This window comes from Chiloscyllium punctatum, chromosome 15 (assembly GCF_047496795.1).
Source record: "Chiloscyllium punctatum isolate Juve2018m chromosome 15, sChiPun1.3, whole genome shotgun sequence".
Classification (NCBI taxonomy): Eukaryota; Metazoa; Chordata; class Chondrichthyes; order Orectolobiformes; family Hemiscylliidae; genus Chiloscyllium; species Chiloscyllium punctatum.
The window spans coordinates 17,836,992-17,852,588 of NC_092753.1; the positions used below are offsets into that span (position 1 = coordinate 17,836,992).

At 46.5% G+C, this 15,597-nt stretch overlaps 1 protein-coding gene across 1 annotated transcript in view; it reads right to left on the reverse strand.

Annotated features, from left to right (window-relative positions):
• The window catches only part of LOC140486090 (coagulation factor X-like), a 207,199-nt gene extending 205,214 nt beyond the window's left edge, over positions 1 to 1,985 (reverse strand). Inside the window, exon 1 of the mRNA XM_072584742.1 lies at positions 1,851 to 1,985. Coding sequence (XP_072440843.1) covers positions 1,851 to 1,917 — 67 coding nt within the window. The 5' untranslated portion in view covers positions 1,918 to 1,985. The remainder of the gene's footprint in view (positions 1 to 1,850) is intronic.
• Between the last annotated feature and the right edge of the window lie 13,612 nt (positions 1,986 to 15,597).

Genomic DNA, 15,597 nt, shown 5'->3' on the forward strand with positions numbered 1-15,597 from the left:
CTTCATCAGGAAGTTTTGTCCCTTCCCATTTAGGGCCCTCTACATACTGCTTGAGGAAACGTTCCTGAACGCACTTAACAAATTCCACCCCATCTCAGCCCTTACTGTTCTGGCAGTCCCAGTCTATGTTTGGAAAATGAAAATCCCCCACTATGACAACCATAGTGCTCCTGCAAGTTTCCTCAGTCTCCCTGCATGTTTGTTCCTCCAATTCCCATTGACCATTTGGGGGCCTATAGTACAACCCCAATAACATCACCACCCCCTTCTTATTTCTCAGCTCCACCCACAAAGCCTCACTGGATGATTGTTCAATTATTTAATCTCTGACTACTGCTGCGATATTCACCCTAATCAAAAATGCAACTCCCCCTCCTCCCCTTACACTACCTCTGTTCCACCTAAAGCACCTGCACTCTGGTACATTATGCTGTGAGTCCCGTCCCTCCCTTAGCCATGTTTCTGTAATGGCTATAAAATCACAGTCCCATGTACCTATCCACGCCCTGAGTTCATCAGTCTTACCTGTCAGTCCTCTTGCACCGAAATAGAAGGAATTTAATCCAACAGGCATTCATTAGTCCCTGTTGTGTTCCAGCCTGACCTGCTTCTTCAACTTACTATTTCTGATTACTGTATCTCCTTCCAAGCTCACACTTGCCTCCCCATATTGAGGATCCCACATCCCCCCTGCCAATCTAGTTTAAACCCTCCCTTGCAGCACTAGCAAACCTGACTGCCAAGATATTGGTCCCCCTCCAGTCCAGGTGCAACCCGTCCCTCTTGAACGGGTCACCTCTGCCCCAGAAAAAGATTCCAACGATCTATAAATCTGAATCCCTGCCCCTTGCACCAACTCTTGAACCATGCATGATTCTGCCATATCTTCCTGTGCTTACCCTCACTCACACGTGGCACTGGCAGTAATCCAGAGATTATCACCAACGAGGACCTGGTTTTTAATTTGTTTCCTAGTTCTCTATGAACACTGTGCAAGACCTCCTCCCCATTTCTACCTATGTCATTTGTACCAAAGTGCACAATGACTTCTGACTCTTTGCCCGCCCCCTTGAGAACATTCTGCAGCCACTCTGAGACATCCTGGACCCTGGCACCCAAGAGGCAACACACCATCCTGGATTCCCCTTTGCAGCCACAGAATCTCCTGTTCCATAACTACAGTCTCCTGTCACTGAGGTCCTGTTTACCTTTGCCCTTTCCCGCTGTGCCCCAGAGTCAGCTGTAGCGCCACTGAGCTGACTACTGCTGCTTTCCCCGAATGGTCATTCCCCCCACCAACTGTATCCAAAATGGTATACATGGGGAATGGCCACAGGGGATTCCTGCACTCTCTGCCTACTCCCTTTACCTTTCCTGGTGGTCATCCAGGCTACTCTCTGCCTGCACCTTAGGTGTGACCACCTCACTAGGACACTTACCTATGAAGTGCTCAGTATCTCAGATGGTCTTGGATGAATTGGTACACACAGCCCCTGAACATGATGAAAGGACTGGGGGACACAGAGTGCTTATAAAAATGGACTGCGATCAATAACCGCGACTGAAACGAGCTAATGATTGCAACTCTGGTGTTCAACAGCTGGGATCAGAGAGACCAGCATGTCCCAAGCACAGACTTTGGACAGAACCAAACCCTGGGAGACAGTTGGTGGGTGCATCCCTGAATACTTTGGTTTCAAAGATTAACCATCACACCATCTGGCTGAGATGGGAGGCCGGGGAATGACTCTCCCTCGAGGTCATAAACTTTGAATCTTTCCACCGTCGGTGGGGAGAGCTTGCAAAATTGAGAATCTTCATCCGCGTACTGGTCGACAGAGAGACGGTACCTGGAGCTTGAGCGGCTGTGGGGTGAAGCAACAGGAAAAGGGATGTAGCCCAGAGCAGTCTTGCCATGCTTCGCTGGTTGCCTGCTGACTCCTCCTGCGTCTGAGTTTCAGTGAACAACCCGAGTGAACCAAGGCTCAAAGATCAATAACTAGGGCTGCAAACATAAACCGCTCGATACCCCATCGACCCTTGATCTCTGGCATCTGGAGTGACTCGCAATCAGCAGGTCGTAGCTCCCTAGCTCCATTCAAAGTGCGAGCACAGGGACTATACAACACTCACGGCTCAAACAAAACCCCCTTCTCCAACTCCCACCAACAATAGGACGCCGCTCACTGTTTCAGGGCTGAGGATATTTCTATCGTTTTTTTTTAAACCGGTGGAACCCAATATCCCTACATAGCACCCACCTCTTTAGGGGGTGTCAATGGACCAGTGGTACTATCATAACAAGTGGAAATCATTAGTGAAATGAGAGGAAGGATTGTTCACACTACAATCAAGCTGCTTTACTCAGCAATAACCTGCTCACTGACACCCAGTTTGGGTTCCGCCAGGGCCACTCATGTCCTGATGTCATTTCAGCTCGGGTTCAAACATTGACAAAACAGCTGAATTCCTGAGGTGAGGTGAGAGTGACAGCCCTTGACCTTGAAGGCCACACTTGGCAACAAGAAGCCCGAGCAAAACTGGAATCAGTGGAATCAGGCAACAAACTCTCCATTGGTTGGAGTGATACTTGACATACAGGTAGATGGTGGGAGACAGTGACGTCTGCAGATGCTGGAGATCAGAGTTGAGAGTGTGTTGCTGGAAAAGCACAGCAGGTCAGGCAGCATCCGAGGAGCAGGAAAATCGACGTTTCGGGCCGGAGCCCTTCATCAGGAATGAGCGCATTCCTGATGAAGGGCTCCGGCCTGAAACGTCGATTCTCCTGCTCCTCGGATGCTGCCTGACCTGCTGTGCTTTTCCAACAACACGCTCTCAGTATAGGTAGATGGTTGTGGTCATTGGAGACCAGTCATCTCAGCTCCAGGACATCTCTGAGAGAGTTCCTCAGGGTAGTGTCCTGGGCCCAATCACCATCAGCTGCAACATCTTGGGTGTTACCATATCAACACAGTGGCTACAAGAGCAGCTCAAAGGCTAGGAATCCTGCAGCAAGTAACTTGTCTCTCAATTCCCCAAAGTCTATCCACCATCTACAAGGCACAAGTCAGGAGTTTGATGGAATACTCCCCATTTGCCTGGATGAGTGCAGCTCCTACAACATTCAAGAAACTTGACACCATCCAAGGCAAAGCAGCCCATTTCATTGGCACCATATCCACAAAAGTTCACTTCCTTCACCACCAATGCTCCGTAGCAGCAGTGTGTCTCTACAAGGTGCACTGCAGAAATTCACCACAGATCCTCAGGCAACACCTTATAAACCCACAGCCACTTCAATTCGAAGGATAAGGGCAGCAGATACATGGGAGCGCTACCACCTCCAAGTCAATCACTATCCTGACATGGAAATACATTGTCATTCCTTCACAATGTCACTGGGTCAAAATCCTGAAATTCCCCCCCTAAAAGGATGATTACACCAGTGTTATCTAAACCTCTCCCCAAATGTGGCCCTGTCTCAAGTTGACCCCAGCTGAAAACTGTCATCACCCCTTGGTGAGCAGTGGTGGGGAACAGAAGGGAAGACCTATCAGAGCAGGGAGTACAGGTTGACTGTTTGATCATTACTGCCTCCAAGCTCACGATCCTGCTTGGAAATGTAAGGAGACAGCTCCCCACCTCTTTCTCCAGGGCAGTTAGAGATGGACAATAAGTAAACAAAAACAGATTCAGTATCTTTATTGTGGGAAGAGGTTCTAAAACCATTCATCCAAGAATGTGAGTGTCACTGGCTAGGCCAGCATTTATTGCCAATCCCTAATTGCCTAGAGGGTAGCTAAGAGTCAACTGCATTGATGTGAGTCTAGAGTCATATTGAGGCCAAACTAGGTAAGGGTGGCAGTTTCCTTCCTTAAAGGGCATTAGTGACCTAGATGGGTTTTTCCTGACAATGCTTTCATCATTATACTCTTCCAGATTATTACTGAATGCAAATTCCACCATTTGCTTTAGCAGGATTTGAACCCAGGTCTCCAGAATATTACCTGGGTCTCATGATTGTGCACTGGGAGCTCTTGGTGCTGAGTTGTAACGAGGATCTGCCTGGAACCACAGGAGCTGGGTCTGAGAGCAAAGCGAGTCTGATGTCTTTCCCTGGGGACATACTTTTGGTTACATGCAGATCTAAAGGGTATACCTAGCCTCAATCATAAGAGGAGTTTTGTTGGGATTGGTTCATTCAATGGGTATTCCGTTGCTTAGTTGGCTGTATGGCTGATTTGCAATGCAGAGAGATGTCAACAGCATGGGTTTAATTCCTATTACCACTGTGATTAGCATTAAGGACTCTCCTTCTCAACCTCTCCCCTCACCTAAGGCATGGAGTGAGCCTCACGTTAAACCAACAACAGTAGCCTCTCTCTAATGAGAGAACAGCCTCATAGTCTGTTAAGATCATGGTGACTTGATTGAATGGGTGCTGAGGTGGCACCGACAGCACTATGGCTTTGGTTGGTGACCATCAATCTCTTGGATTAAGGACCCCCTTACCTCCTTCACCAACCTCACACCATGTGTTCCCTCACCCTGTCACAACTTCCTGCACCAGTCCACTCGCTCCCTTGTCCCCACTTCATTCCTCAGCCCCTCACCCACCTCACACCCCCGGTTCCTTCACCACTATCATGTGAAAGGCCACATCACCAACTGGCATCCAGGGAAGTTGGAATCATCAACCCCAGATCGATTCAGGATTCAACAATTTGGGACTTAGATCAAAGGGATAAGCAAACCTGGAAAACAATGAAGCAGGAGAAAGTGAGGACTGCAGATGCTGGAGATCAGAGCTGAGAATGTGTTGCTGGAAAAGCTGCCTGACCTGCTGTGCTTTTCCATCAACACATTCTCAGCAAACAATGAAGCAGCCCAGGTAGTGGAGAAACCAAGTTGGGGGGAGGGGGGGATGTGGGTGATATGGATTGGGTGGGGGATTCCAATCTGACAGCATTAAATGCAGGATCGTTTTCACTGACACAGTTGTAGGCCGACATGGAGAGTGATGGGAGAGGGTGTCACCTACAACACAGCTCGCACTGATGTTAAACATGGGATCTTAGGTCATTTGGTCCTTCAAGACTGCTCCACCATTCAATAAAATCGTGACCAATCTGCTTGTGGTCTCACCGTTCATGTCTGTCTCCTATAATCCTCCACTTCCACGTTACCAAATATCCATCTATGTCAGCCAAAACATTCGGTCGCAGCTGCTTCCTGTTATAATCAGGGTGGTTATTTTCAAATCAACGTTGTGATGTTTTTACACTACTCTGGAGCACTGGGAATTGAGTTCAGACCTCCTGACCCAGAGGTACATCCTACCACTGCACCAAATAATCTCTCTAGTAAATTGCAATTGAAATTGGACCTTCAGATCTTCAGAGTAATGCTGTCCCAATTGAGCTATGCACAGTTCTCTCTGTACTTATGGCAACTAACAACAGCTAAATGGCCACATTCAAGCCGACTTCTTCATTCCCTATAGAATAGTAGAGTCATCCTAAATTAATCCAGTCCCATTTGCCAGCACTTGGTCCATATTCCTCTGAACCCTTCCTATTCATATACCCACCCAGGTGCCTTTTACATATTGTAATTGTACCAGCCTCCACCATATCCTCTGGCAGCTCATTCCATACATGTACCACCCTCTGCATGAAACAGTTGCCCCTTAGATCCCATTTAAATCTTTCCCCTCTCACCCTAAACCTATGCCCTCTACTTCTGGACTCCCCTGTTCAAATTTCACAGTCTGACCCCGTGAGATTCAAACCAATGTCCCCAGAACCTTTTCCTGTAGTTATCAATTGCGAATCCAATGACATTACCAGAACACATTGCCTCCCCTTGGTAATCAGGGGAGTGTCCTAGGCCATATCAGCCACTGTATGAATGACCTACACTCCAACATAAGGTCAGAAATAGGGATGTTCACTGATGACTGGACAATGTTCAGCACCATTTGCAACTCCTCAGGCACTGAAGCAGTCCATATTCAAATGGACAATATCTGGACAAGTGGCAAGTTACATTTGTGTCACACAAGTGCCAGCATTTGACCATCTGCAACAAGCAAGAACCTTGACATTGCCATTACTGAATCCCCCTTTATCACCATCCCAGGGGTTAACATTGATTGGAAACTGAACTGGACTCACCATATAAACACAGTGGCTAAAAGAACAGGTCAGATGCAAGGAATACTGCATCAATTAACTCATCCCCTGACTCCCAAAGTCCGGCAAAAAGGCACAAGTCAGGAGTGTGATGGAACACTCCCCACTTGCCTGGATGGGTGCAGCTCCAACAACATTCAACAAGCTTGACACCATCCAGGTCGAAACAGCCCATTTCATTGGCGCCACGTCCACAAACATCCACTCCCTCTGGCACCAAAACTTCAGTAGCAGCAGTGTGTACTATCTTCAAGATGCACTGCAGAAATTCACTAAGGATCCTCAGACAGCACCTTCCAAATCCACAACCACCTCCATCTAGAAGGTCAAGGGCAGCAGATACGAGGGAACACCACCCCCTGCAACTTCCCCTACAGCCACACACTGACTTGGAAAAACATCACTGTTCCCTCAGTGTTGCTGGGTCAAATCCTGGAATGCCCGAGTGAGTTGCATTGTGAGTCCACCTACAACACGTGGACTGCAGCGGTTCAAGAAGGCAGCTCACCACCATCTTCGCAAGGGGCAACTAGGCATGGGCAGTAAATGCTGGCTCAGACAGTGATTTTTAAGGAGAAAGAAGAGAATTCTGGACAGCATTAAAGAAAACAAGTTCCCCTCATCTCTACCCCTAAGTTCTTGTTCCGAAGTTTGTAAATCAGTTTCTCTATCTTTTAGTCCCAGCACTGTGACTGTGAGGCGCCTCCTGGAGGACAAGTGCTCCACTCTGCCCTGGGCCCCAGGAGCTGCCTGCTCCTGGCAAATTGCACCTGGGGATGCCCTTGACCTGCTGACCCCTGAACCCCTGACCTCTGCAAAACCAACAATTAGTCAACAAGAGCAGAGGAAACAGTAAACAGATGTAAAGGTCAGTGATCGGTTGTGATAAGCACAGAGAGCCTGCACTCATCGATGTGCAGGGAGCTGACAGGCGACTTGAGCTACACCCACATCAAATGGTGCCAAATCAACTCAAAGGACTTCCTTTCAATCCTCCAGTCAATGGCACAGGCCCCGTGAGGGACAACAACCATTTATTCAAGGGAATCTCACTCTTTTGGCACACACATAGCCTAGTTGAGGAAACAGTATGACACTATGTAATTTAATACAGGTTAAGACTAAAGACAACGATATGTATTTAATGATTTAGGGTCATGGAGTCATGGAATACGCAGCACGGAAACAGACCCTATGGTCCAAGTCGTCAATGCCGGCCAAATCTCTGAATTAATCACGTCTCATTTGCCAGATTTGATCCATATGCCTCGAAACTCTTCACCCGTGATGAGGAGGTACTGGTGTTGGACTCGGATGGACCAAGGGCAAAATCACAGAACACCAGGTTATAGACCAAATAGTTTACAAGTTACCTGATGAAGGAGCAGCGCTCTGAAAGCTTGTACTTCCAAATAAACCCGTTGGACTATAACCCAGTGTTGTGTGGTTTTTAACTTTATTCATAAATCCATCCAGTTGCCTCTTAAAAGTCAGAAATGTACTCACCTCCACCACCTCCCCCGGCAGCTCATTCCATACGCACACTGCTCTCTGCATAAACAGTTGCCCCTTAGATCGGTTTTATATTTTTCTCCTCTCACCCTAAACCTATGCCCTCTAGTTTTTGACACCCGACCCCAGGGAAATGACTTTGGCTATTTACCCTATCCATTCCCTTCATGATTTTATCAACCTCTTGTAAAATGTAAAAGACATACTGAATAGGAAGGGTTTGGAGGGATATGGGCTGGGTGCTGGTGGGTGGGACTAGATTGGGTTGGGATATCTGGTTGGCATGGGCAGGTTGGACCGAAGGGTCTGTTTCTGTGCTATCTTCCATGTTCTTTTCCACAGTAAAAACTGACGCAAAATACTCGTTTAGCATCTCCCCTGTCTCCTGCGACTACACACAAAGGCGCCTTGCTGTTCTTTGAGGCGCATTGCTGCTATTCTCTTCCTAATTAACCTTTTGTCCTTAATGTAATTGTAAAAACCCTTTGGATTCTCCTTAACCCTATTTGCCAAAGATATGTCATGTCCCCTTTTTGCCCTCCTGATTTCCCTCTTAAGTATAGTCCTACTTTCTTTATACTCTTCTAAAGATTCACTCGATCTATCCTGTCTATACCTTACATATGCTTCTTTCTTTTTCTTAACCAAACCCTCAATTTCTGTAGTTATCCAGCATTCCCTATACCTACCAGCCTTCCCTTTCACCCTGACAGGAATATACATTTTCTGTATTCTCGTTATCTCATTTCTGAAGGCTTCCCATTTTCCAGCCGTCCCTTTACCTGCGAATATCTGCTCCCAAGTTTGAAAATTCTTGTCTCATACCATCAAAATTGGCCTTTCTCCAATTTAGAACTTCAACATTTAGATCTGGTCTATCCTTTTCCATCACTATTTTAAAATGAATAGAGTTATGGTCGCTGGCCCCAAAGTGCTCCCCCACTGACACCTCAGTCACCTGCCCTGCCTTATTTCCCAAGAGTAGGTCAAGTTTTGCACCTTCTCTAGTCGATACATCCACGTACTGAATCAGAAAATTGTCTTGTACACACTTAACAAATTCCTCTCCATCTAAACCTTTAACACTATGGCAGTCCCAGTCTATGTCTGGAAGCATAACTGAAAGCTAGTGTGCTTTCAATTAAACCTGTTGGACTATAACCTGGTGTTGTGTGATTTTTAACTTTGTACACCCCAGTCCAACACCGGCATCTCCAAATCATACTATAGCCACCTTATTGTTCTTACAGATAACTGAGGTCTCCTTACAAATTTGTTTCTCAATTTTCCTCTGACTATTGGGGGGTCTATCATACAATCCCAATAAGGTGATCATCCCTTTCTTTTTTCTCAGTTCAACCCACATAACTTCACTGGGTGTATTTCCGGGAATATCCTCCCTCAGCACAGCTGTAATGCTATCCCTTATCAAAAATGCCACTCCCCCTCGTTTCTTGCCTCCCTTTCTATCCTTCCTGTAGCATTTGTATCCTGGAACATTAAGCTGCCAATCCTGCCCATCCCTGAGCCATGTTTCTGTAATTGCTATGATATCCCAGTCCCATGTTCTTAACCATGCCCTGAGTTCATCTGCCTTCCCTGTTAGGCCCCTTGCATTGAAATAAATGCAGTTTAATTTATCAGTACTACCTTGTTCTCTGCTTTGTCCCTACCTGCCCTGACTGTTTGACTCACCTTTGTTCTCAACTTTACCAGTAGAATGTAGGAAAATAGATGGTGACATGTTGAAAAATGTCTATATTATAGAGAAGGAATTCCTGGATGTTTTGAAATGCAAAAAGATGGATAAATCCCTAGGTGTACACTAGAACTCTGTGGGAAGCTAGGGAAGTGATTGCTGGGCCTCTTGCTGAGATATTTATTTCATTGATAGTCACAGGTGAGGTGCTGGAAAACTGGAGGTTGGCAAACATGGTGCCACTGTTTAAGAAGGGCAGTAAAGACAAGCCAGGGAACTATAGACCAGTAAGCCTGACCTCGGCGGTGGGCAAGTTGTTGGAGGGAATCCTGAGGGTCAAGATGTACATGTATTTGGAAAGGCAAGGACTGATTAGGGATAGTCAACGTGGCTTTGTGTGTGAGAAATCAAGTCTAGCAAACTTGATTGAGTTTTTTGAAGAAGTAACAAAGGGGGTTAATGAGGGCAGAGTGGTAAACGTGATTCATATGGACTTCAGAATGACATTTGACAAGGTTCCGCATGGGAGACTGGTGAGCAAGGTTAGACCTCATGGAATACAGGGAGAACTAGCCATTTGGATACAGAACTGGCTCAAAGATAGAAGACAGAGAGTGGTGCTGGAGGGTTGTTTTTCAGACTGAAGGCCTGTGACCAGTGGAGTGCCACAAGGATCAGTGCTGGGCCCTCTACTTTTTGTCATTTATATAAATGATTTGGATGTGAGCATAAGAGGTACAGTTAGTAAGTTTGCAGATGACACCAAAATTGGAGGTACGGTGGACAGTGAAGAGGGTTACCTCAGATTACAACAGGATCTTAATCAGATAGGCCAATGGGCTGAGGAGTGGCAGATGGAGTTTAATTTAGGTAAATGCGAGATGCTGCATTTTGGGAAAGCAAATCTTAGCAGGACTTATACACTTAATAGTAAGGTCCTAGGGAGTGTTGCTGAACAAAGAGATCTTGGAGTGCAGGTTCATAGCTCCTTGAAAGTGGAATCACAGGTAGATAGGATAGTGAAGAAGGCATTTGATATGCTTTCCTTTATTGGTCAGAGTATTGAGTACAGGAGTTGGGAGGTTATGTTGCAGCTGTACAGGACATTGATTAGGCCACTGTTGGAATATTGCGTGTAATTCTGGTCTCCTTTCTATCGGAAAGATGTTGTGAAACTTGAAAGGGTTTTCAGAAAAGATTTACAAGGATGGTGCCAGGGTTGGAGGATTTGAACTATAGGGAGAGGCTGAACAGGCTGGGGCTGTTTTCCCTGGAGCGTCGGAGGTTGAGGGGTGACCTTATAGAGGTTTGCAAAATTATGAGGGACATGGATAGGATAAATAGACAAAGTCTCTTCCCTGGGGTCGGGGAGTCCAGAACTAGAGGGCATAGGTTTAGGGTGAGGGGGGGAAGATATAAAAGAGACCTAAGGGGCAACCTTTTCACACAGAGGGTAGTACGTGTGTGGAATGAGCTGCCAGAGGAAGTGGCGGAGGCTGGTACAATTACAACATTTAAGAGGCATTTGGATGGGTGTATGAATAGGAAGGGTTTAGAGGGATATGGGCCGGGTGCTGGCAAGTGGGACTAGATTGGGTTAGGATATCTAGTCGGCATGGACGAGTTGGACCAATGGGTCTGTACGTCGCTATGACTCTATAATTTGCCCGTCACTGAGGTCAGGCTCACTGGTCTATAGTTCACTGGCTTTTCCTTACCACCTTTCATAAATAGTGGCACCATATTGGCCAACCTCTGGTCGTCCAGCACCTCACCTGCGACTATCGATAATATAAATATTTTAGCAAGGGACCCAGCAATCAATTCCCCAACAGAGTTCTAGGATACACCTGACCAGGTCCTAGGGATTTATCCACCTTTATGCCCCTCCTCTATAATATGGACACTTTTCAAGGTGTCCCTATGTATTTTCCCATGTTCTCTATCTTCAATGTCCCTCTCCACAATAAGCACTAATGCAAAATATTTGTTTAGTATCTTCCCCATCTCCTGCTGTTCCACACATAAGTGGTCTTGCTGATCTTTCAAAGACCCTATTTTCTCACTAGTTAACCTTCACTCCTTAATGTATATGTAGAATCCCTTTGGATTTGCCTTAATCCTACTTGCCAAAGCTATCTCATGTCCTCTTCTTGCATTCCTGAATTCCTTCATAAGTATACTCCTATAGCCTTTATGGGGATCAGTTTAGCTCAGTTGGCTGGATTGCTGGTTTACAGGCCAGTGCGATACTAACTGTGTGGGTTCAATGCCTCTCACTGGTTTGTGGTTCCCACGAAAGACTCTCCTTCTCAACTTCTTCCCTCACCTGAGGTCCAGTTGCCTTCAAGTTAGATCGCCACCAGTTACTTCTCTATAATGTGAGAGGAACCCCTGTGGTCTGGCAAGATTATGGCAACACAACAAGTGCTTTTATACTCTTCGAAGGATTCCCTTGATCTCTGCTGTCTAAACCTCATAGAGTCATAGAGATGTACAGCATGGAAACAGACCCTTTGGTCCAACCCATCCACGTCGACCAGATATCCCAACCCAATCTAGTCCCACCTGCCAGCATCTGTCCCATATCCCTCCAAACCCTACCTATTCATATACCCATCCAAATGCCTCTTAAATGTTGCAATTGCACCAGCCTCTACCACTTCCTCTGGCAGCTCATTCCATACACGTACCACCCTCTGTGTGAAAAAGTTGCCCCTTAGGTCTCTTTTATATCTTTCCCCTCTCACCCTAAACCTATGCCCTCTAGTTCTGGACTTCCCGATATCAGGGAAAAGACTTTGTCTATTTATCCTATCCATGCCTCTCACAATTTTACAAACCTCTATAAGGTCACCCCTCAACCTCTGACGCTCCAGGGAAAACAGCCCCAGCCTGTTCAGCCTCTCCCTGTTCAGACCCTCCAAACCTGGTAACATCCTTGTAAATCTTTGCTGAACCCTTTCAAATTTCACAACATCTTTCCGGTAGGAAGGAGACCAGAAATGCACGCAATATTCCAACAGTGGCCTAACCTATGTCCTGTACAGCCGCAACATGACCTCCCAACTCCTGTACTCAATACTCTGACCAATAAAGGATAGCGTACCAAATGCCTTCTTCATTATCCTATCAACCGATATACTCCTTATTATTTTTAACCAAAACCTCAATTTCTCCAGTCACCCGGCATTCCCTACACCGATCAATCTTGCCCTTCACCCCAACATGAACATACTATCTCTGGACTCTCGTTATCTCATTTTTGAAGGCTTCCCATTTTCGAGCCATCTTTTTGCCTGTGAACATCTGCCCCCAATCAACTTTTGAAAGCTCTTGCCTAATACAGTCAAAAGTTGACCTTCCTCCAATTTAGAATTTTAACTTTTAGATATGGTCCATCCTTTTCATTGCTATTTTAAGCTGATAGAATTATGGTCACCAAGCTTTAGTATCGTTTTTATATGAGTGAAAGATTAACCCCTAAACTCGACCATCTAACATGAGTTGATCTTATCCACATATCTCTCTGCATGTGTTTGTAACATTCCGATGGTCAGATTTCAGACTTTCCTGTATTTTTCTCCCTACTCTCCTTAACTCCGCCCTCAGTGTGTATTTCGGCCCGAGAGGAACAGCTCTGTGACATCATCGTATCATCCAGAGTCCTACAGACATCAAGCAACCTCCACTGCATTGTCATGTGCCTGAAAGGATGTGGGGCTAAGGGATGGAGGGATGTACAAGATAGAATTTGCTGTTCTCTTCAGAAGGTTACGCGTTCAGGACTGACGCTGAAACCACTGTGTATATGAATAGATAATATTTCTGACATTTCTGCAGTTTTAGAAACTGGTTGCCTATCCCTAGATACCTTTGAACTATGTGGCTTACTCAGCCATTTCAGAGTGCAGTTAAGAGTCAACTGCTTCGGGTCTGGAGTTACATATAGGCTAGATCAGGTAAGGACAGTTCAGATTCCCTCATGGACATTAGTGAACCACGTGGGGTTTGACAACAATTGATGATTAGTTTCCGATTCCAAATTAACTCATAAAATTTAAACGCATGCCATGGTAGGATTTAAACCCATGTTCCTCAGAGTGTTAGACTTGGGTCTTTGGATTGTCGAGAGGGTAGTGCTGGAAAGATACAGCAAGTTAGGCGGCCTCCAAGGAGCAGGAGAATTGACATTTTGGGCATAAGGACTTATGCCTGAAACGTCGATTTTCCTGCTCCTCAGATGCTGCCTGACCTGCTGTGCTTTTCCAGCACCACTCGACTCTGATCCCCAGCGTCTGCAGTCCTCACTTTCTCCTCTTTGGGTGGTTAGCCGTAAACGTACCACCATGCTACCATCTTCCTGCCACTCAGCCATTGCTACAGGTAACAGCAGCCTGTCAAGTCAGGACTAAGATTTGAAAACATCTTTCCACAAGGATCACCAGCAATCCCAGATTGTCCAGTGTGAAGTGAGCAGAGAGGATCTTCAGGCCTTAATTAGGAGTGAAAGAAAATGCAGGTGGACTTGGGGAGAGAGTAGGGAAGAAAGTCTAAGCGTTGATTGGCTGAAAGACCAATGATATCTGTATGAGCCCTGTCGTGATTGTAGGCAGGCCTCAAGCAGATCAAGGGAGCAAGTCTTTGCACAGGAGGTCATGGCTCGGAAAGTCAAGGGCAATCCCTGGACTGCTATCAATCAACCATTTGGGGCAGTCCTGCTCAGGACTCCCACATAAAGGGAGTGGTACCAAATACTGGGCAGTCAACCACCCGCCATGCCTTGTTCTGCCTACCAGTGTGCTGGTTTGCCCCGGAATGAGAGAGAGGCAAGCATTGCTGGAGGTGAAAGTGGGTTACTATTAGTGTAGTTGGGGAGGTATCCCAGCTGAGTGAGTAGGCAGTGTAGAGAGCACGCATGGCCAGCAGTGCTGGAAAGGTGAACAGCAAGTGAAGGTGATGTCAGGTAACAGTGAGACTGGTAGAGCATGAGCCTTGAATGGGAGATAGGTACAGTAACAGCGTGAGTGTGAGGTAGCAGATAGAAGATGGTGGCACTGACACTGGGGGAGTGGGGGAGATTATTGACCATCTGCCTATAGTGACAGACGGACAAACTGCTCCAACCCAGTGGACATGCTTGGGGCAGGCTGACATGGTCTGGCCTGCAATGCCGGTCTTGAGGGATGTGCAAGTCCTGCCTGTGTATCAGACCTTCCAGCTTTCTGCCCACACAGCAGGGCACTTTGCAACCCTCTGTCTGCCATGTCCATGGGCAGATGTCACGAACCGTACAGAGCAGCAGCTCCATGTTGACACAGCATGCCCGGGTACAGAAACGACTTCTAAAGATGGCACCAGGGACTGCCGTCAATTAGCAGTTAATGTCAACTCACTCTGGGTATGGCAAAATGAGGTGGTAGTCAGATATGAGTCTCACTGCGAGGGCTCACAATGGCACTAATGCACATGTTTGGTGAGATACTGTGAGAAAATCCACTCAACCTTGCGGTGAAAATCTTTCCATAGAACTTTCTGTGGAATCCAAAGCCTTTGAGGTTATTTCAGACAGAGATAGCTAGGTTCTTGATTGGTGAGAGGGTCAAAGTTACAGGGAGAAAGCAGGAGAATGGGGTTGAGAAACATGTTAGCCATGATTGAATGGCAGCGCAGATCGATGGGCTGAATGGCCTCATTCTGCTCCTGTACCTTATGGTCTTATGGTTATAGAGTAACACTGAGCCAAAACGCTGTAAGACCGAGCCCAATAGATACATATTACCCTAGACCTGGGCAGGTACAATCCCTAGTATGAAAACACAAGTCAACAGTTTGGGCTAACAGCTTTTTGTAAGTTTTTGATCTGTATCAATATCTGGCAGAGAACAGTCATTTCATAGAGTCATATAGCGTGGAAGTAGACCATTTGGACCATCACATCCATGAAGAACTTCCCAGCCAGATCCACCCAGCCCACCTCATCTCTGTCACCCTGCATTTCCCATGACCAACCCACATCCTTGCACATCCCTGGACAATTTAAGATGGCCAATCCCCCTAACCTGGACTGTGGGAGGAAACTGGAGCAGACATGTGGAGAACATGCAAACTCCACACAGGGGCAGTCATCTGTGGGTGGAATCGAACCTGGATCCCTGGAGCTTTGAGACAGCAATGCTCACCACTGAGCCA